Source organism: Pseudopipra pipra, chromosome 1 (assembly GCF_036250125.1).
Source record: "Pseudopipra pipra isolate bDixPip1 chromosome 1, bDixPip1.hap1, whole genome shotgun sequence".
In the NCBI taxonomy this organism is placed as follows: Eukaryota; Metazoa; Chordata; class Aves; order Passeriformes; family Pipridae; genus Pseudopipra; species Pseudopipra pipra.
This window is the reverse complement of record NC_087549.1, coordinates 131,782,332-131,806,437: the sequence shown is the minus strand read 5'-3', so window position 1 is coordinate 131,806,437 and position 24,106 is coordinate 131,782,332. Positions and strand designations below refer to the sequence as shown.

The window sequence follows — 24,106 nt, the reverse complement described above, 5'->3', positions numbered from 1 at the left end:
TTCTTCCTGTGAAGTACCTTTAGGAGGGAATATAACAAAAAATATAACATTTATCATATTAATTGCAAATTCGGGGTATAATATTTCACATATTCACTGTGAAAGAATTTCAGCTATGTGGGAAATTAAACTGCTTTCATATAAAAAAGTAGCATCTTCTGTCCAGAAGGCAAAGCAGCAACTGGAAATAAAAGTGAATTCAAACACTCCTTGGCCTAAAGCAATAAGAAATTAAAAAAACTCAACCAAATAAAATGCAACAAAAAAATCCTTGTCATTGTATTTAGTATGGCCTAATTTTCCCTGTCAAGGCAATGACTGTCCTGGTCTTTTTATGCTTCTTCACTTTCTTTTTGCTCTCCTTTCTCCTAACTTCCTCCACATACTTTACAGACTGCTAGGGGTGTGCCTCAAATACCAATTTTTGTGAGAAAGATGATATTAGAACTGTGCTAAGTAGAATTCAAAGAAAGAGATAGGATGGACTGTATTATAGTCAGAACCCTACAATTTAAAAAAACCCCTGCAGTATACTTATGACAAATCATTAAAGATGTAACAGAGGTCAAGCTCCTCCTATGATTTCAAAATTCCTGTCCATTTTCATTTCCTGACCATATAAGCTTGAATACTAATGTAGAAACTCAGTAATTAAATTTACATGAATTTTAATGACATTCCTCAGAGGATAGAACCCCCAGAATGAGAAGCAATATGCGTAACTACACCCGCATGCTTATAAATATCAAAAGAGAGTAATACACTCACATAAGGAAATCTTCTTTCCTCTGAAGAACAGGAGATAATGTTAAAATCCTTGATTAAAATAATTATGTTGACTAATTGGAAGAATTAGTCTATTAACTAGAAATGTATCGTAATGGATAAATTTAATGCTTGGCTGTAAATACATAATATGACAAAATGTCTTCAAAAAAGGCTATGAAAGAAAACTAGATCTTGATTCAAATTTGTACAGCTATAACACAATGATGTTCTGTTCCTCAAAGGAATCGTTTCTGCTGAGAGAATTACAACAGCAAAAGCTTAAGTGTAAACAATTTCTTTCATGATGTCAGAACAGAAATCCATAGTTTCTCTGAATGATCTTAGCCTGACAGGACAGCGCTGCAACTTCCTGTTCCACTGACCAAATCTGGAATCCTTCACAGTGTAAGAAGTGTCCCAATGCCATATGTATACATATACATGACATGTAATGGGACATTTCCTGAAAATTGTGGAAGTATGCAGGAAGAGTTCTGTTGAGCTCCTCACTTGGACAAGGTGCTTATACAGACCTATTAATTCTTGGAAATACCCACAGGACCTTTCAGTACTGAAATGAATGTTCAATTAGGATTAAAGGGCTTCTCCATTTTAGCAAGTGCCTTACCAAGAATTACTGTGATGTTTGTGCTCACACCTCTGAATGGGTTCCAGGGCCTAAAGGACATGTAGGAAATCCTCAGAAGAAAATGTAAGATCCAACAGATATGATTGTCTGTTCAGTACTCATGCTGTCTTTTCAGACTTCTGGGCTTAATTGTAGCTGTCTATGGCGTTGTTCATGTTAATCATAGAATCATGGAATATACTGAGTTGGAAGGGTCATTGAGTCCAACTCCTGGCCCTGCACAGGACACCCCAAAAATCACACCATGTGCCTGAAAGTGTCATTCAAACCCTTCTTCAACTCTGTCAGGCTTGGTGCTATGACCACTTCCCTGGGGACCCTGTTCCAGTGCCCAGTCATCCTCTGGGTGAAAAACTTTTTCCTAATATCTAACCTAAACCTCTCCTGACTCTGCTTCATGCCATTTCCTCAGGTCCTGTCACTGGTCACATGAGTGAAGAAATCAGTACCTGCCCCTCCGCCTCCCCTCATGAGGATGCTGAAGACTGCAATGAGGTCCTCCCCTCAGTCTCTCAGTCTCCTCTTCTCCAGGCTGAACAAACCAAGTGACCTCAGCTGCTCCTTATAACGCTTCCCCTCCAGGCTTCACCATCCTCTTGGCCCTCAGAGCGCCTATTTCAATGCATATGAAATACAAAATACATGGTTCTTTCCCTTCATCTTTAGCTGCTCTTCACGATAAACCATAAAATGCCTTCTATTTTTTCATAATAGTTATCTGTGTACTGTAGCCTACTATCACTGTTTGTGATGTTACTGAAAGCATAGAGGAAAAGAAAAACTTTGATTTTTTTATATGACTCAAAACGCTTCAGGAATTGTGCATATTTTTGATTTTCTGTACCTATGATATCTGAAGATGTTAACAGTCCTCTTATTAGAAACATTTTTTTTCATTTCTTGGCATGAAAAATACTAAGAAAAAATTACTACTGAAGTACCCAGCAAAAAGAGTGACATAACACATAAAGTGAAACATATTACTCGATATAAAGAAGAATTAGTGTCCACTTATCATGAATATTTTTCTTTCTAGTCAGTCTAATACCTCCCTCAATGCAGAATGAATCTAAGAGTTTTGGAAGGATTTATGCATTTTACTTGCTAATACTGTGAGGGTCAGATTACACTTGCAATGCATCAGTTGCAGGAAAAGTAAGTTCTGCATAAGCATAGCAGTTCCACTCTCAGACAACCTGGTCTTTGCACACTATGCTGAACACTAATGATGTAGAGAAGGGTAAATAACAGCTCCTTATTCTCTTCTTAAGAAGAAAATTCCTTTAAAAAGGTGAGGGCTGGAGCTATCAGAAAGATCTGCATGACAAATATTACTGAGAATAGAAGGGAAACGAGAACATGTAAACATAAAGTAAAAAAAACAAAATCAAAGTTGGGGGAAAAAAGTATCATTGCTTGTAAATTCTAAGAAGAGCTGTAGTTTTTGTCCTTACTTTTCTGTGAGTTAGTGATAATACCCAAGGACTACAAAATGGGATGAATATACACATATATTCAGCAGTGTATGACTTCCATTTTCAGAACCTTATGGTTCGATACTGAAGCACTGCAGAAGTTGATCTGTCACATGTGACTATACACAGAAAATGCACAGAGCCTCCTCACAATAGGGTGGGAACTCCAGCCCCTCGAGGGCCTCAAAAATTCTCAGCAGGGTAAATATATAGCTCATGTTGTAAACACTAAGTAGAGCAAGACAGAATTCAGGAAACTCAGGCTAAGTTCAGAAGATGTTTATATTAACTATAAAAACTGAAAACAGTGTTTACATTACAAGAGGCTTTCTTCTTTCCTAGTTTAATACAGATTCTTTATTCAAACTTGTTAAAACCTAATGTATACACTTTCTAATTTTTAATCTGAACTAATCTCAATGTTTGATGATGCAAACATTTTTGTTCTTAAATTTCCCTGTTTTATCTAATGTTGCTTTTTAACAGTTGCATCTATTACTGTCTATATCAAATTTCATTTTCTAACATGGAAATGATACTATTTTGGTAGTTCTGCTGATAACTGAAGATATGAATACATTTTTATGCAGCAATAATTGTTGCGTTAGTTGATCTCAAGTGGCTACTACAGTTTTTAAATCATGCTCTCAAAAGTATTATTCATCAATGCCTTTTAATATTATTTCACATTCCTGAACTGTCAAAACATTTTTCATTCTCTTTTGCATTAAAACATGGATCACTCATGAGGCCTTGAGAGTTTTAATAAATTGCTTTGAAACTGTTAACACTAGAGAAAAAAAAACAACAAGGTCGTATTCTACAAAGTACCTGTGAGAATTCTGTGGCCAAAGCCCATGAGCTGGATAGGCACTTACATCAATACTACTTCCCAAGGTCACTGCTGTTCTTTGCATATTCTTCTCCTCCAGAGCAGCTTGAATATTTGTTCACAGAAAAGTGCTTGTATTTTTCAAATAGAATATGAAAACCTGGAATGAGATCTTGGCCACAATGAAGTTAAAGGGATGTTTTCCATCAGCAGCATCAAAGGTAGGATTTCATAGCACGGAGATTCAATAATACTGTGCCAGTTCACCATCAGTGAAATTTGTAGCTATAATCAAAGTGGCATAATTTTCTTGCTCCCCATTTCTTCATTTGTATCACAGGGTCCTTGCCAGTCAAATGACTATGTCTGGAGATAGGAAGCTTTGTGTTTAAGACTTAGTTCGTAGTATAAATCCAGTTTTACTACAAACTCATGGTTTTTACATTTTCAGATATTGATAGTAATACAAATGGCCTTGATTTCTGTTGAAAATTATTCACTTATCCCATAAATTATTTGATTTCATCTGGCTACACTGTATGCCACTGTCTGCTTTTAATGTCCTCCGAAATTTCCGTTCAAACCATGTTTAAAGCTCGTAGCCAACTTCCCACAAACCAGGTAAGTTCATAGCGGAATAACAGGGTCTTTTTATCTCCTCTGTTCCATCTACATAACTTTTTCTCTGGCAAATCTAGCTGCATTTTTCATAAACTGATTTTTTTTTCACAGACTGGTGAAAACTAGCTTTCTGGAACTAGGTTATGCACTGACTTTGGTCCATTTAACAAGGTCAGACTGTTTATTCTTGACCAAATTCTTTCCCACTGTAAAAAGGTACTTTTAAATGCCACATTCCAAAACAGTGCCAGTAAGTCAATGAAGCATATTTTCCCACAAGAACTGATACCGTGCACAGGCCCCTTCCTATTTAATTCTTCGCGTTTAAATTACATAAGGTGCAAGATATCTTTAGTGTCACAAATCACTTAAATCTATCCATAGATTACTGGCACTGAATCTACACAGTGCCAGCTGTGCCTTTATTAACTTAAATAGTTCCATTCATTTCAAAGCAATACTGTCTGAGCAGCATCAGACAGCATGAAAGAAACTAAAAGACGTTTCAGTACAAAATTTAAATATAAAATAAAAATACGACCTACTGCAATAGCCACAAGAAAATGTAAACCAGTAAACACTTCTAATTTTTAAGCTATGTTTTTAAGTTTCTGGTTTTCATTTTATAAGAATATAAATATGTAAACAAAATTAAGGAAAATACCATCACATGAAGAAGATACATGTCTACCTCTGATCCTCTCTGTTTAGATGTTATATTGAGCATGTTTTGAGATGTTTTTTCTTAATGTAACAAGGCACCTAGATCAACTGAGGATACTAAATTGCATACCAAGATTTCAGAAATTTCCAGTAATCCTCTTCTGTATTTTAAGAATGACTTGATTAGTTCTGACCCTGCAAGTGCAATACAAAGCAGAACTTATAAGAATCACATGAAAAAATGTACATCCAAATAAAGCAGGGTTAAAAAGCATCAGCTACATATTTGTTCTGAGATGTACTGCCATTGAAATTACAGTACCAATGGTGGAAGTATATTTGTTGAAGTGATCAATAATATATTTGCAAGGTAGCCAAAACTGCCCTGCCTATAACTAAGATAAGAAATATATATTATTCTAAAAGAATATTAGAAGAAATTTACTCAAATACTCACACTGGAAGTGTTTAAAATACAGAAAGCATTTAGGTACAGGAAAGTCTGTTTGATTATACTTTGATTTCAATAGAACACTTGAAATATACACCACTCCCTCAGATTAAAAAAAAAAAAAATCAAAAGTTCTCCTATACATTTTTTCACAGGAATTTCAACAGGACTCTATGCACTCTAACATGAAATCCATGCCACTCTCCTTTCTTGCACTTCAAGAACTCAGTCACACTGTTCAATAGAAAGCATTTAAAAAACCACCAAAACAACTGCAATTCCATGAATGGTTTTTACATTTTGTGAAAAAAACCTACTTAATTTCCACATTTCGTAGTCTAGCCCGTTAAACAGCTATAATTTTCATTCACCATCACTGAAGAAGTGCCGGGCTTTATGCCAGAGTGAACCAAATACCTAATTTGACTGTTCCGTCAAGCCAGTCAGTAGAAGTGGTGCTAATACCAACTAGCACTTACTTGTATGTGTCTCAATGTTATTGATATTCCAAGCAGATTAAAAAATGTTATGTAATTATTCTCAGAAAACTATTGCCATGAGTGGTATTACGAGGTGTTTGTACCACTGCAGAAAGCCTCAACTGATTTATGGTACTCCCAAAGGTATTACACCTGGGCAGCTCCTGACAGATTTCATTTTCAAGCTTGTACTTTTCTTTTAAGGGTATTAAGATTCTCATAGACTTAGGCCTTGCATGTTCTTCTGCCCAAGATGTTTCTGCTGCGTATATAACAATTATACATAGACAAAACTTTCCATGTTTTTCAAAGACACAACCACCTCAGGCTGTATTACTTTACAGTATCTTCTGCCTGAAAATTTAATCAAAATAGGGGACTCATTAATTTTTTAAAGGCTGGGTGAGGAAGGGCAAGAAGATATGAAATGATGATGGAAATCATGTATTTCTTTGTTTTGTTTCATAAAAAAGGTGTAGAAAATCCTGGGTTTTTTAACAAATCAAAGAGGAGGATAAAGTTTTCGTCTAGGACTTATTCCAAGTACTCTACTCAGAAGCTCTCAGCTTTCTCAACACTTTGCTGTATATGTTCCTATTGATGTCTGTATGTGACTTGTGAGTCTGCATTTGTGCACTGCTTCCCATTGCTTCTCTCACTCTCTAAGATATCTTATCAAACACCACTGGCTCTTCTGCATTTCCATTCATATTTCAGTCAGACCTGCTCACCCACATAGCTTAGATTCCTAAGTGGCCTTGCATATGTCATGTATTTTGAGTGATAGTTCATATTATTTCAGCTATATATTCCCGAAAAGTGCTTATTTGCTTTTACAGATTTATCCAAAATATACCACTGCTTTATGCTTCAGTTAGACTTCATTTCAGAGGAAGTTGTCTCAGCTCTGCCCATATCTTGATGGAATCCTTGATAATGCAGTTCTTTATGACTCACCAAGAGCTCAAATGGTAATGGTACCAGGATTGACTTGGGCTGGATTCATCTCAGCTGACTTCAGATCTGAGTACCATGTAGATGTTCACATCTGAACTTGTCACCCTGGACAGTCAGTGGAAAGAAGTAAGTTCTTCTGGAGTCTGAAACAGCTGACCTATGTTAACTGTCTTCTTAAGTCACTCTAGTGATTACACTGATTAGGAGAATACTTTGATTACCAGTAGACTACTTACTCAGTGGACTAGCTTAGAGTTAGATGTTTACACTTTGTCAGATAAACCCCACTTACACTATTTCTATGTCAGGAGATATTGATGTGGCCTTCCAAGTCCCTTTACAGTTTTTCCTCCTTTGTGCTTTTCCTTTCAACTATTTCTCAGATATCTCCAAGAGACAGCTTTTGCTTTTAAATAATAATAGGTTGTCTGGGACATACCCTGATAGTTTTATCCTAACTAGGAATGTATCACTATTACAGTTTTTTCAACTTCCTTTTGGCAGCATGCATACATATTTGATAGGTGCTCAATGGGGATTGGTTGGACAATGCTGAGTTTGCTACGGGATCCATTTCTTGACTTCCTATTGACCACTCCATTTATTCAGGTCAGCACTGGACAGTAATACACTCTGAATTTCTTCAGTATTGATTTTTATCCCCTAATCTCTCCGGGACAGTATCAACTCCCCCTTTTTAAAAGCTTTTGCATGTGTTATAAGCCACTGAGCCTTTTTAACTTATGAGAGGTTATTAGCAACTTTTCCTCAGAAAGAGATGACCTCTTTGGACAGTTTCTGCATCAACCGAGTGGTCCAAATTGCTGACTCCTGTAAGGAGAACCATGGTCCCTGCAGATCCATGCAGTGTGCATGATATAAATGTAGATCATTAGCTCATACCCAGCCAAAATGAATGCTGAGACACACCATAGGTTTAATGACTTCTGTATGCTATCATAATGAAAGATGCTGATTCCAGTCCCTTTTGTGATGTTCTACAAAGGTGCACAGCTAAACTCCTGTTCTGTTTGAAAAGCTTCAAAATTGCACATTCCTGACATAAATTTCCTCTTATGCCTGGGATGCCACAACTAGTGAAGAATTAATTAGACAGTAGTTCTGTTACTGTCAGGCCTCTTGGTTCCTTGCTTTGTGGTATCTTCAGCGATCTCAAAAAACTGCCTACCCCTAACACAGCATTGACTGACAGGCTTCTCCATCAGCAGCCATGTGCCTCACTGCTGCTCTCAGTGATACTGTAGCCAGTTGGATCTATCTTTCTCCTGGGAAGAAACTTCTTTGCTGTACAACCATGATATAGCCTGCACTTGTTTTCCATTTTCTCTGTGCCCTCCACTGAATAAAATTCTTCCTCTAGGTTAAAAAAGGATTTCCCAGTCCCAAAAGGTGCAACAGTTCAACAAGCACAGCTGAATCTTTCTTTAACTGATACCTGTAGTTATCACCTGCTGTTTCTCCACACTCCTTGTTGATTCTGTATCTCATCTTTAACTTCCAGACTAATACCATCTGCTATCATCATTTTGTTACTCAAAGATGATATTAAATTCCACACGCCAAACAACTTTTCATCTCACATATCACAATGCTCTTGTCTGGAAGCTTTTAACTGAACAGGGGATAATTCCAGCTGCCTCAGTGGATAAGCCATAAACATCCGTCCTTCAGTAAACTACATGAAAGGAGAAAATAAAACTTTTGAGGATATATGTTTCTTTGCCAACATATTCCTCATGGTTCCACTTAGGGTTGCACTTGCAATCAGAACTTGACCAAGGCACATAATCTGTCCTATCCTCAAACTTTCCCTCATACAGTGAAGATAATTTAAAGATTTAAGCACCTCTAAATGTCTGGATTTTTCTGAGTGGCATAAGTTCCTTCCATACTACTGTGATCATCATCCAAATTTGTGGTGTTTCTGTGTCAGTACTGCCATGGAATTGTAAGCTCCAGGATTTGTATCCAGTACAAGTGAAAACAGTTTTGAAAGTGTTTTGAAAAGGGATATGCAAAGAGAGAAGAACTCCTGAAAACTATTTCCAACACTGAAAATTGAAAAGTCTTACTCTTTTGTTAACTTATACAACTTTTCAGCTCAAATAATTTTGCAATGTTGGTCGATGCATAAATAAACATCTCTGATGTTCTGTTCAAGTGAGTGGCTGTAGAGTTGACAGCTGTAGAGCTGCAAGTTTCTTGTCTTCAGCAGAAACTCCCCCAGTCACAGACTGTGTGTGCAAGGTAAAAGACTTCTTTTGGAAGCAACTCACTGTCCACTAGACATTCTTCCTCCTGTTCTGCAGAACACAACATCTGTATTTTCAGCTCATTTGTGCTAGGAATAATGCTGTTAAAAATGTCTCTTCCAAACCCAGGTCATTTACCTTAAGCATAGCAGAAGAACTGGTGGAGGACAGGAGAAAGAAATATTGTGGACTGTCTTTTCCACTACCTACTGAGCTTGTCCCAGCCAAAGACCCCTTGCTCTGAATTGCTTCTAAAGTTTTTTTGGAGGTTAGCATACTTTTCCCTCCATCCTTTGGACCTCCTTGACATTATCTACTTAGTTAAGGTGAAAAGCAAGTACTACAGCATTAAGGGTACTATTATTCACTGTAATACATAATAATTGTTTTAGGATAAAACTATTAATTTTGGATGACAATACCCATATAAAATATGTTGTTTTGGAATCATAGCTAAGGATAAAGCCCAAGAACTAGCTGAAGGCACATCTCTGTCTCTACATATTTCTTCAAAACTTATTTCTTTTTTCCTGCTGGTGAACAATGAACGAGCTGTTTACATGGCAGGTTTCCATGGTAACAATCTTGCATGGGGCCCACATGGTACAACTTATATCTTTGTTAAATCAAAAAATATCTCCTGCTTCCTAAGCAGAAAGTCTCTACTCTCGTTATTCCTCTATTAAATCCACAACATGACCTCAAAACACGATCAGCAGGAACTTGCATGTGGTTGTTTTACCTCTTTTTTTGCATCAGTTTTCTGTGCTTCCTAGATTAATTGCTCATGTTTTGTAATGCTAGTTTGCTTTGAGTTTTTTTCTTTTTATCATCTGTTCTTTGTCAGTCAGGCTCAGCAAATGATGAAAACTCTGATTCTGTTTCAAATCCATCTGAACTTTAAGTGCAAAAAATGTACCGAGTATTCAAATAATATGCAGTCATTCCATTTTTTTATTGTTTTTTTCATCTTTACTGGAAAGCTACTACAAGATGCCGATGTCGTTACGATAGTTGCCCCAGAGAGCAGAACAACTTGCTGACTGCAAACCAATTCTCCACAAATTAGATCTTCTATGCTGATCACAAGTTAAAGGGTGTTTCACAGACTATCTGCAGAACAAGTTTGCCTTGCATTCATTGCAGAAATAGCAAGATCCAGTGCAATGGTTAATTTATCTGCTCCTTTAGCTGTTCTAATTCACACTCACATTCTACAGACTCCATTTTCAAGTTCAGTTTTCCCAGTTTTGCAGTGGACAACTTCTATATGCATTTTAGAACAATCGTTTTATTTTCAAATCTTCTCCTTCATTTTTTAGCATGTGTCATTCAGTAACTAACTTATGGTAAGATTTGCATATTTCATAGAACCATACATTTTACTAGACCAATTTTGACTACTGCTACTCATCTGACAGACCTAAATAAAAACTCAAGGCCCTGCCTGTACCTCCAAGGTTTGACTTTCAGTCAGGAGCAATTTATTGAACTATACTGGGAGTTTTTAATATATACTAGTATGTCCTGTCTGGTTTTGTAGTCTTGAAAAGCATTCTGCAGTTATCTTCCATGGCACTTATATTTAACTGAATTATTTCTTAATCTTGGCACGTAAGTGATTTTTTCCTGTTTTATAAACCATAGTATTTTTTCTACTTACAAACAAATACAATTTTTGAGATCAGAATCTCTTTTTCCATTGTCTTTTAAATAGAACTGTTCCCCTAGAGTTTCAGACAAGCAAATTCTGCTGTAGCTGTATCATCTCAGAGATCTTACAGATCCCCAGAGTGTTTTGGCTTCTTTGTTTTACCTTGATTGCAAAACTCAGTCACCATCAGGCTCTGTGGTATCTATGTGTTTTAAGAATGCAAGTGTCCCTGGGTGTCTCTATCTTCTTCCTCTCTGTAGCTCCTAGTATCCAGCCCACTCAGAATGATGGCTGTTCCTGACATATATATCATGGCCTAATAGGAGGTCTGAACAGCTGTGGCTGAGTATAAATTCTGAAACTCTGTCAGAGCCAGGCTACCTAGAAAGGCTACCAGAAGTCCTCCTTTCTGCTGCTTTTCCTCACCATACCTGTAGAGTACAATGTAGTCAGCTTCCCTGGGATTTTCTATTATTTGAGCTGCGAAAATGTAAGTCTGCAGGATGCACAAAGTAAAAAAATCATAAACATCAACAGTCTCCTGGCAGGTTCAGTTTTATGTCCAGGTGTTTACTTCCACAGTAGTCTATGTTTCTGCTTACTTGCACATGCTGATTCTTCTGCTCAAGTCCTTGTTGAAGATTATTTTTGTTAGTTACTTCCAAGTTTATCCAAGCTTTTCTGGCATCCCCTGTTTCATGGAAGGCCTTCTGTCCAGGTTTTCAGAAGTCAGGTTGCTTGTCGTTCACTGATGACTTGCCAGGTTCATCCCATTTCCAGATGGGGGAACATTGCAATCAGACTTCTCACTCCATCTGGACTTTTTCAACTTGCTGTACCAACAAGGATGCAATTTTTGCTTTCAGATTATCTTTCATTCCTACTTCTGAAACCTTTAAATTGTTTTTTTTTCTTCTTTAGTGAAGGGTCTCTCTCTTTTCTATTTCATTTTAATTCTTTGTGCTTTCATGCTAGCCTTTATTTTAACTGTAGCCTCCTTTGGTTTATGAGACCATCTCCATTATTTGCTCTGTCTCAATAAAGTCAAGTAGCTCAGCATTTCTTTCTTTGGCAAATGAATTTTGCTCTGACATTTATGCCAATCCATCTGACCTGCTGAAAGCTGTTTCCATTAAGAGTGGAGCTCGTGATGTCCATTTCTGACAAAGCTGACTATCTTGAAGGGGGCAAATACAGAGATATGGAACTGGAATGGACTACGCAGCCACCAAGATTTGCCAACTGCATCACAGGAATTCATCAAGCTCCCTCTCAAAGTCATTTATATTTCTTGCCTGCACTGGTCCTACTGTAGGCTGCTTCAGAATCTCACTATTTTGTTTTCTAACTTCCTGTCAAAAGTTATTTAAGTTATTTAAAGTTCTGTAAGTTAGTTTAACTAGCTCTCATGCCATCATTGTTCTAATGTGTTCTCCCTCTCAGGGTCCTTGATCATGTTTTTAGATATGAATTGTTATCTACTGTTACGATTAATTTTGTTAAATTAAGTCAGATTCTTCTTGCCTCACAGAAAAGAGTGTCCCCTGTTCCCTAATCATTAGACAGAAATGGCTGTTCTTGTTCAAAATCATCTCTCAACCACACAGAAAGTAAACTAGTATTCCGATGAACTAATTTGTGTTGTGACACCAGTATTTTATTATTTCTTAGAAAATATCCTACCTATAACAGTCTAAAATTCCATTTGCTCTTTTCGTTCATCTAAATGGTGACTCCTAGGCTGCATGAGATCTCTGCAGATTGCTACCAAGTTATTTGTAAGATATTGAGGAATTTATCTTGTAGCTCAATAATCCTTTTAGTGTAACTTATCTTCCTCCTCTCCAAATGTTGAAGATGGGAAGTCTAGAGAAATCTAGTGGAATTCTCTGGTGTCCTATAATTTACTGCAATCTGGAAAATCTAGGGCTATTACACTTTCACTGTTTATCAAATGATATATCTTACCACATTTTGCAAGGATGAATGTATACAGAAATATGTAACTGACTTCTTTAATGCAACTACAAGGCCGTGGTCATCTACTACCCATCAGCATATAATAACAAAGAATAGGATGGAGTTAAATTAAGAGTGGGAAATTGAAGGCTAGACATCAAGGAAACTCTCTGAGAAAGTTTATATAGAGGTTTTGGAACAGGTTCCCATGGGAAGTGATGGAATCCATATTTCTTGGCACATTTGAAATTAACAGAGGCAAAACATTAGAAATAACACAATAGAACAATCTTGCTAGTTTCACAAAAGGACTGGATGATTTCTCAGCTCTTCTCATTTTGACCTCAAGAATTCCATACCACCAATACTGAGCAAGTACTAAATACTGTTAGGCTAAGACAAATTTCCAGGGGTGTACCTTACAAGAGAGTTCTCAATTAGAAATATCTTCTACACCAGGACTTTGGCCAGCGCACAGAGGAAATTTATGGTTACTTCCCTGCCACAGCAAAAATGTGTCAGTGACTCATTTTTATTACACATTAAGCCCTAAGAGCATTTCTGTCAGCACTGTACAGACACCTGTCTTCACTCTGGAATAGCAGGAGCTCCAAGGAGAGTATGCTGTTTTGTCTGCTCCTCTTCCTTTGGCTGTCTCACATTCAAGTACCAAACAGGCCCATGCCTGTTTACTCAGTGTGCTCTGATAAGAGCATAACCTGAGGCTGCATTTTAGTGTTTCAGGATGGTTTGAAATTATGTGGGAACAGTTTTGTAAATACACAGGGAGAGACCTTGTCAAACAATCAAATTGTTTTTACAATCCAACCCACTCAATTATCACTGGGAGTAGATGTAAAAACAGACCCACTTAAATCAACAGAAAAATAGTACAAAGATGTAAATCACTGGGTGGGGGAAACGCACCACATATTTTTACATCTGAAAACAGAAGATAGAAGTACAGTCACACAAAAGCGGGATGCTCTTTTATAATCTAGAGAAAATACGCAGTAGTAATTCTCTGCCTACTCTTTCCCCTTCTACAACCTCTGCCCCCATTTTTTAAAGCAGATTAAACACAGTCTGTTCCTTACAAATTCAGTTCTATATCCTACAGTCTGTTCACCAGATATTTGTTTGAAAACCATAATGCAGTACTATACCATTACTAGCAATGTATACTGTATCTTATTACATGAAAGAGAAAGAGGTCATTTTATCTTCACATCAACATGTGAAGGCCTATTTGCACTGAGTACATTTTTCTTGCATCAACAGAACTGTGCTATTGCAAACTACCACCAAATTTCACCCTAAAGTGAAAAGATAAGAGGATAATATTAAGTAATATTATCAGGTGTCAGATTTAAAACAAAATATAGAGCTTTTCTCACAGTGCCAAAGTTAACTGCAGCCCAAAGCAGAAATGGTTCAGAAAGTAAGTAGATTACTTTATGGAAGATAGGTACTTGAGTAATTATTACAGAAGATGATCCAGACACAAGCTCCAGCACTGGAAATTGCTACATTTCTGAAAGCTGATTGCTGAAAGCTCTTTCTTACTCTCCTTCATAAGCATCCTCTGTTGAACATTATCCTTTTATAAAGCACATAGTCAAACTTTGGCCCAACTCAGCAAAAACTTCCTTTGTTCTGATATGAACTGTGCTCAAAGCTGTGCCTCTTTTCCTTTTTTTTTTCCACCAGCACAAGGTAAATTTATTCTACAAGGCTGCACTTGTGCAGCTCCAGGGCTGCAAAACATGCTCAGCTCAGTATGTACAAACTCCGTCCTCACATACCATATATTCTAACATTTGCAACTCTGGAAAGGAGTTTTTGGTCACAGAAAATAGTCTCATATGGAGCCAATTTGCTTGTTTACTGTGAAATAATTTACTTTCTTTGAAAGATTAAAAGATAGGCTTTTTATGGTTCATGATAAACCTGGGCCTGAATCAGAGCAGAGGGTTGCATTCCCTGCATTCCTCACAGGTCTCAAGGGTGAGTCGTGGCATCAGCTGCAGAGAACAGCACAGAGCCCTGAACCCAGGCCTTGGCACGGAGTTGGTAAAAAATACTTCAAACATTGATACAGATGCCCTTAAAAGTTTTGTTACAGTCAGATACAGAAATAGCCTTAAATGAACCAGTAGCTGGTTCATTTAACATCTTCAAAACAGTGTAAGTCAGCATGAGCTGTGAGGTTTTGAAAAACATTTCCGCCTTTGAGTTAGTTATTTGGGTCCTTAATTGAACACTTCAGATGTGGTTTCATAACTGACTCCAACAAATCTAAGACTATGGTGTCTAGGGAGTGGATGACCCCATCTTTCTGCTCACTCTCCTCTGTGTGCGCTTTATTCACGTGGCTGTGCAGTGATTTGCATTCACTAATCCACCTGAAAACTAACAACTACCTTTACAGGGCTCATTTTCAATCTGATTGCAAGGGAGCAACCACTACTGCCAATGCGAGGGAAGTGATGGGAGTGCACAGTCAAAAGCAGGACCATCCTTTCAGCAGCAGTAGAAGTGTTACATCTACATATGCCAACTGTGAAACAGCACCCGTAGATTATCTCTAGGATGTGTCTCTAAAAATAACAACCTTGCCATAAATCCTCTGTCTCTATGAGAGCAGCCAGTACTGCTCTTCCAGACAAGCCTTAAAGACTTAAAAGTTTCTTACGATGGCCAACAAAAATTAATAGTTGGTTTTGAAAATGATCTTATAAGATCATAATGCAGATGAATATAAGAAACTTCTAATTTGCTATTTCTGTCCACATGTATTTCCATATTGCCCTTTGACTGATATTGTGACATAGAACAACCTGTTTTGTCATTATTTTCATATAATTCTGAGCCCTCTTTGGGAACATCTGAACGGAGTGACAGCATCATAAATATATATTAAAATGTTTTTAGCCAGCTGCAGACTTTACTGTCAATGTGCCAGTAATGATTTGAGTTCCTAAGATGACTCCAGAGATAAATGACTCACTTTATGTGATGGAAATAACTTTCCTACGGGGTGTTGGGAGGATGCAATAAAGATCCCTCCAGATGTTAAAATATCAGAAAAAGTAATTTTTTTCACAAAGCCAGATACATGGACTTGTTATGCAGAACTGTGTATTAGGAGGGAAGACAGATTTTCCTTCAATAAGCCAATAATTTTAATCATACTGCATTCCTAAATAGCCTCAAACTCGCAGCAGCAGCACTGACAAGCTCAAAACCACATATTTTGATCCACTGGATGTCTGTCTGTGACTCATTTTCCTTTTCAGGGACATTTGGGTGGACTGGAAAAATGCACCATAATGAAAGAATTGGAGATGAGGGCCTAAATCTCATGTGATGTGCCTCCTCACAACAGCAAAGGCTCAGTGCATACCAAAACAATGTCACTTCCACCTATCAGAGGGAGGAAGAGTTATGCTCTTATCAAATCATGCATGAAACAAAATCAAGTATCACCATACCGATATCATTAGGACACTCTTTAACACAGCCCATATTTTCACTTAGTTTAACCAGCGGCAGGTGGTTGCTTAATTTCCAGAGGTCTCCTCCTATATTTGATGATAACTGTGAACTTTAAATAGATTGCCAAATCAGGTCCATTTAGGGATAGTCAACGTATCTCAAGTTAAAGCTGCTCTGCAAGACACTCCTGGTTTGCTGGAACATATCCAACATAAGAATGGGATCTGCAGGGTGTATATGACATGCAAATAAATAGGTGGATTTTGGGAAGCACAGGAAGCGGCGACCACAAAAAAGGGAAAAAAGGAGACAAAACCAAGGCAAAGCAAAAGAAGTTCTTTACATCGGCTCTCATCAATCATATTGGCTCAGAAAAGAGTTAACATTTACATTATTTACTAACAGGTGGCATTTATTAGAAAACTACAATCAAACAGTGGGCAAAAAACAGGGAAGTACTCATTCCTCTTTGAAAGAGGCCTTTTCTATCTTCTTTTGTTGCTGTTTTTGTTGCTGTAACTAATTTATATATTTATATTTACAAAGTAAGCCAGTTAGCAAAAACTATTTTATGCTCCCTTGCTACTACTATAACAACAAAATGAAATCCAAGTTCCTGCATGATGTGACATGTAAACCATTTGCACTGAAGTGACTGCCAGAAATGGATGGAAAGTTTTTATCCTGAAGAAACATTGAAATAAAATGCTAGCAAAATATAAAATTATTTACTGATAGAAACTGCAGGATTTTTTGTGTCTTCTCTTTTTAAAAATCTATTTAGCCAGGTCTAGTATTCAACAATTTAGAGCATCAGCAGAGAAAGTGATGCATTTTCCCATCTAATGCTGGGTAAATCTGAAAAAAAGTGCGTTTTTTTAAAAAGGAAGACATAAATCAATTTTGTTGGAATTTCATGAGTTGCACCTAAGTGCAACTCAGTTGCACCTAAGTTACACATAAGGTAAATCACATGTTTTCAAAGACAGTACTGTGTGTTACAAATGCTTAACATTTTGCTGGTTTCACTCAAGATCCTGATGCTGGCCAGGTTTTAAAAGCTGGACAGCTTCAGCTCCACCTAGATGCCGTGATCACAATTGTGTGTACTTATCTCACTTAACATTCTTGTCTGCAATGATTCAGCTTCATTTCCTTTCTTTAAGGCAGTTAGAAGTCAATAGAAATAGATAAATGGATTACTTCTTTTTCATAATACAACTTCAGATTTTCCAGACACCCACGTGCTCCTTTGCTCAGAGAAAGGCAGAATGAAGTGCCTATTTTTCTGCACCAGGAAAAAAGTGACAGTTCATTAGCTTTTGCTATCAAGCTCTAAAATTACAGTCACATCAATCCACCTCCTCTGTCCTACGGAGCTTCTCTGTTACCACACAGCCTATTCAAAATTTCCCCAAGGGCCAAGACCAACACTTGAAAAATAGTCTAACTTTGTATGAAACCAAAAGCATGCCTTATTACCCACCATCTGAGATACCCCCGCCCGACCTCATTCTTTCTAGTTGCTGTTATTTCAGACCCATATCAGTTCTCAGTCCGAACACAGCTGGGAGCAGTGATCTCCACCCTGCCCCCCCCAAGCCTGCGTAACATTTGTTTGAATCTTTTATTCATTCACTGATAGAAATATCAAGAGGTTTCTTTAAATGACAGCAATATGCCTGGACTATCAGTCTGCCAGAAGGATTCTTTAGCATTGTGTAAATAACTGGCTGTTAGAGAGAGATTGCTTTGAAGTTACCATTTGCAGCACCCAGAGCACTTGGGCTGGATCAGTTTTTACTGGATTACTTTCATGGCAAGCTCTTTTTTCCCATCTGAAGAGTTTCTTTGTGAGCAATGAATGAGGATGCATCTTGGGAACGATCTGATACTTCAAAAGATGATTCTTGTAGTTTATCTTGCAGTAAGCTTCTCTTCTGAAGGAAACGCTGCAGAGCCCTTTTATCAATCACAATTATAGCACATGCAATGGACCTTTTATCACTAGGCTGTCTGCACTATCACTTTTCAATATACTCCGAAGCAAGTCCTTGCAAGACAGGATTTTATTAGCTTTTATAATGTCTTTTATAATGCTATGTTTTTTTTCTGCAAACAGTTCAAAACAAAACTGGTCTTGCTATAGTCAATGAAAATTTACTCACTTCCTGGTGAATAACTACAATTTACAGTATTTTAGGAATGGTAAAATCAAGAATGTCTTCAAGTTTAAAAACCAGAAATTTTTTTTTTTAGTTTTGTTTTCTGTACTGAGTTTCATCGGAGGGGGAAAGAAAAGAAGAATTTGCACACCCAAACAGCTAGACAAAAGTAAAAGTTAAAATCCGAAAAGAAAAATTGATGCCTAATACACATTTAGTACAAGTTTCTGACCATCAGTCTGTAGAAGCAACGAAGACTGACATTTAAAACCATACCACATTTATCACCTTCTAAGCAACACTCCCCTGTAAGCTTCTACACACCCAGACAAAAGTTTATTTTGAAGGTGCTGAACACTAAATGTGTTAAAAGCAATAAATTTTTAACTTAAAAAAGCCATGGCCAATGGTTTTTAATACTTAATTATACTTTGTCACTGAATGATTCAATTATTTTAATATTCTTTAGCATAGCTGCAATGACACCGGAATGCTTATGTGAACACAGTACAAACTTTCATGTAGATAATCCTTTAGTCTGAACAACTCTTGTTCACAGCAATGCCAAGGGTACTAGCTAATGGGTTTTAAAACATGATTTCTAGCATGCAAGTATTGGATACTTGAGCACATGTACATCCTTTAGAAGGTAATTCTGGCAATGTTCTCTTACAAGCAGCTCTTTTGCCATAGTAGATGCACTCTATTTCTTTTGACCTTCCTTCCTATTAAGGCTACATGATCATGGGCAAACTCCTGCACGGTTCTGTAGATATTTTTTCCTTATTATATGAAGAACTTTTCAAAAACATCCTGCTGGAAAACTTAAAATATTCTGCAATTTTAGCTTAAATAATTTTATGGATCAATTGAAGCTGCTACTGGTAAATGGGAAATAAAAATTTATGGCAATTCAGGAAGAACCTTTCTCTCATTTTCTTCAAAGCTCTGTTTTGAGGTACTACATGATCAGTCTTCATTGATCTCAGCAAACAGATTCCTCCAGCTTTGAATTAGACTAAATCCTACAGGCAATGAAAAAACCTAGTCCCAAAACACAGGTTTACATATGCTTTATATGACAAGGACGCTTTCCTATGCTTAGCAAAATGATCATACAATTTTCTGTTGCTTCCTGCCTTCATTCACACTGAAGCCAGGTGTCCATAGTTGCATCACATAACAATGGGAAGACCCCCGCAGTAACTAATAATAAGAATAAATTGCTTTTTATCAACATGAGGCAGGCTCACTTCTATAATATGATGTAAAATGCAAAGAGCATCCTTTCAGTTTCTTTTCTTAGCAGTTCTCCATTTTCTGTTGTTATCATAAGTGATACTGTCATGGCAGTTGTGATATTCAGAATAGAAAATGGAAGCAAAAAAAATCATGAGCAGGCAACAAACCTAAATGATACCAAACACACACACAGCATGGCTGCTCTTCAACATCCTTCAGAGATGCCGTCCCAACCTAACAGCAGCTGACTGGGGGGCAGGGCCAGCAAATATGGAAATGAGGTCAAAAAGAGAGAAGCTAGCAGGGCATCTCCAGCACTAATGCAGGAGAGAGCTCGACCTTCTGTGAGTGAGCTCATGTCTGAGCCAAGGACAACCAGGAGAGCCGCTGGGAGAGTGGCAATAGTGGCAGGGGTCCTAGTGATGCTGGGGGTGCTCTTGAACAGCCAGCTTGGGAAATAGCTGTGATTTTGGCTGCCAGGTCCACTTGAGCTTCCTCCAGCACAGCCCTATTTGGAATCATTCAGTAACATATGGAAGGAAGCACTGAATCCATATTCACAGAGGTGGAAAATCAGAGCATGACAGTGCGGCATTTTCTCAAGTACCTGTGGGGTTTTTTTGGGCAAGATACCTCGGGATCAGAAACTTCAACCCTACCTGTCTGACTCAATGTACAAAAGAAGTCAGTATCAATACAGAAGCTTGACTGATGGAGTTTCAGAAAACTAGCACATACCTATCCTTCACTAATCAGTTATGATTTAATTTAGAGCCAGTAATCAGTAATCGATTACTTGTACAACGTAACCACAACTTCAATCCTGGCTGGAAAGTATTTTTTTTCAGAGACACAAGTAACTTCAGTTGTAGAGATGGTTCACTCTGCTAGGTTAAAAGAAAATAAAAGCCTTGAGAACTTACCACTGAGGTAAGAGCCATTTGAAAACTGTAGATTCTTGCAAGGCCAAAGTCAGCTAACTTTATCTGCCCATTGCTGGTTACAAGGATATTTTGAGGTTTCAGGTCCCGATGCACCACACGATGCGAATGCAGAAAATCCAGTCCCCGAAACAGCTGAAGCATCATATCCTACATATAAAGGAGAAATTAATATGCAATTATCAAGAGGAAGTGCCAGGCAGAGAAGCAAACTCCTTGTCATAATATGCAAAACTAATTTACTAAATATCAACCTAAATATGTGGACAGGAGATAAAACCAACTAATAATATAAAATGGACAGGATGTTGTTACAACCTGTTGAACAGGTATCCTTAGTGTATTGTTTCTAGTTGAACTGAAGCTGATTGACAGAAGTATTAAGATTAGTCAATATACTTAAAAGAAATAGCAAAAGTATGTCTGTAAATCCCAGGATAACTTTAGAAGAATGCTGTTCAAGTAAAAAAAATACATAGTAACTCTTTTTTTTAACTTTAAACCACACACCACTTTCCATCTCACTAGTTTATGCTTTGTCCTGCCCCAGTGAAGTGAAATTTTATCACTCATTTCAACAGGCACAAAGATCTGTTTCAATCAAAAAACCGTTTAAATGACAAACTTCCCAGGATTTAATGTTATAGAGGGAAAAAGTTCACTTGGCAAAACCTATTGTACAGAATTTACTGAATAGTACAGAAACTATCTTTAGATGAAAGCTTAGCACTAAATTAGTGTAATAATAATAACTAACAGTTCTCGTTTTTCTTTCTGTTTTGTTATAGTGATACAATCTTCCATGACATTTCCACAGCTGAAGAAACTATTTGATCTATACTCATGTTTTCACATTAATCTTAGTAATGTGAAAAGAATGAACCAACAGACTCAAAACCAAATACTAGAAATCCCCTGAATTCCAAATTAGAATTATAATGTCAACTTGAGAATTATATTTGCAAAACAGGCAGTTACAAGAAGATGCTGCAACAAGAAAGAAACAAACCAGACAAAGTTTATTTTCTGTATGCACTTGAGTTGAGCTCATGAAACTTCAGTTCTACGTTTGCTGGTGACATATGCCCTTTCCATAAGCCATGCAGCAGGGTGTCTGCCAATCCTGTTATTAGCAACCAATATGATCTTGGAGAGGGTGTGGCATGAAATATGAGAAAAGGGAAGAAGGGTAAATTGAAGTTGGTTCCTTTTGTTCTTCTCTATGGACTTGGGCATGTTTCAAGTAAATATTCAAGGCACTATTAAAAGGAATTATATCTGAAAACGCGTTTAAAAATAGCTCAAAACATTCAAATTGATAATACCGCTTTAGTTGGATGCATTTTTAAGGGACACTTTACAGACACTGCTACATAATTTAACACAAAATTATTATTTTCCTGTAATGTTCCCTGATCATCTTTACAGAAAATGTTATAAAATATATAGATATTAAGGTTGAAAGCTCTAACCTGACCTCTGATAAAAGATGGCCACCTCTGTATATAGCCTGCTCATAAATAAATAAAAGTATTTATTTGAAGACTCTGATGATGGAGATTCTACAGTGGAGCTATGGATGCTGTGACAGCATTTAATTATCATCACCTCTGAAGGACGGTGGTAAACCGAGAACCCCATTTCCTGTTAGCTGATGCCTTTTATTTCCTTTGCTTCCCCAGAAAAAATTGAGATCTGATAATTTCAATAACTGGTATAATACAGATTACATCTTTAAAACAAATATACAAAGTGTATTTAATCCTCTTATATTTATGTTATTTTCCTCTGCAGTTCAGAAATTTGTGTAAGAACTAGGACTACAGCTCTGTGGGTTTCATTCATCAGCAGAATTAATATATGTCCTATCTTCTCACTCCCTGTCATTATAACTTATATCAAAATTCAACAGTCTGGATCAGTCTTGCAGATGTGAAGAACACACCAAGAACACTGAAGTGTATGGTTATTTTAAGTACGAACTTAATTGAATTTGGGCCTATTTTTACTTTTTTATTCCAGGTAGACATAATATTGAATAAAAAAATCATTTAAAGAACTGAAGGATTAGTCAGTAGACCCTGGCAAGTCCCTTTTTGGTGACATTTATGCACCCTACTCATTTGTCAAGTATGTAAACTCATTCCTGCAGTTACCAAACATATCAAGAATATTTTTTCCTATAACTGATGCTGGTTTTGTTTCGACTTTCTTCCTCAAGCACAGCAAACACACTTCTGCTCTGTTCATAGCAAGTTGCAAGCAGTCTTCTCCAGGCACAGGTAAAAGAAGAAAATACTTGAAAATGGAAAGTGATATATCTTTCCCTCCCTTCATAGGACTCAAGAGATGAATATCATTTACAGAAGTTCTTTTCACACAGAAAAAATGAGATGTGCTGCAGAAAACCAGGAAACTGTAAATTTAAAAGGTGTTAGAAAGAAGAAAAACTGAGGGAGAAAAAATGCTGTATTTTCTCTTCCAGGAAATCCAGAGTTAGTCCATCTAGGCTATTCTCTAGTATTCATTTTGGACTGTTGATTATGTTTATTACTTACTATTACAGGTATGAACGGATTTCAGTTTAAAATTATGTTGGAAGAACAGCCCAGAGATTCATGTGTGTAAAGAAGGGTGCTTGGATGCAAAAAGACTATTTGGTATTTTTGATTCATTTTTGTCCTGTTTTTAAATTCCCAGCAACTTAGGAAAAGAGCAGAAGCCAAAATCATGACATGGGCTTATTATTACGCATTTTAAATAGAGTCCCAAATAGTACAGCCTAGAATTTGATACTTATTTACACAAATGGATTTTCAATACCAAAGCAAATAAAAGAGAGAACTTTTAAATTGTTTTTTTATCCATAATGAATGATTAATTTTGTGCTGTACACAAGCCTAGTCAAAAACCATTAGGCCTCACATTTGAGAAATGACTTCATTCTCTTGCTCAGCCACTTGTAACAAACATCAGATTCGGTCTGGGCTGTGTGCTTTCTTTGACACTGTAACTAACACCAGAAGATACTAACCTTTGCTAGCAAATTGGATAAAAGCTGTAAACATGCACAAGCCAGATCACTACCTAATTAAATCAGGATAATTCCACTCATCTGACGGAAATGGATCCATTTTTATTAGTGATGAATACCCAGTATTATCTCAATTACTATGATCTAGAAATAACTACAAGAGAGTCTTCATGTGCCTCAAGGATTAGTTTTTTCCATGTCTGCTTTTCACTGAGAAATTTTCTGTGATAGATAGGTATACTGCACTTTGGAATTACTGATAAAATCATATTTCAAAAGTTAATTGAAAAGTGATCAATTCTATTCCACAAACAAGAAGTTTCATGCCTTAGGAGATTAATGGAACAAGCTCTAATGAGTCATGATCAAACCTCTACTGACGTCTATCAGATGTTCTTTGGATAGTGCATGTTTACAAACACAAGACACAGAATGTGCCTGTTGT

At 37.0% G+C, this 24,106-nt stretch overlaps 1 protein-coding gene across 5 annotated transcripts in view; it reads right to left on the bottom strand.

Moving 5' to 3' along the window:
- CDK6 (cyclin dependent kinase 6) overlaps window positions 1-24,106 on the bottom strand; it is a 141,375-nt gene that overhangs the window by 63,203 nt on the left and 54,066 nt on the right. For all 5 annotated transcript variants that reach the window (XM_064677594.1, XM_064677565.1, XM_064677574.1 and 2 more), the window contains exon 4: window positions 20,610-20,777. In XM_064677594.1, the coding sequence (XP_064533664.1) occupies window positions 20,610-20,777 (168 nt within the window). The remainder of the gene's footprint in view (window positions 1-20,609; window positions 20,778-24,106) is intronic.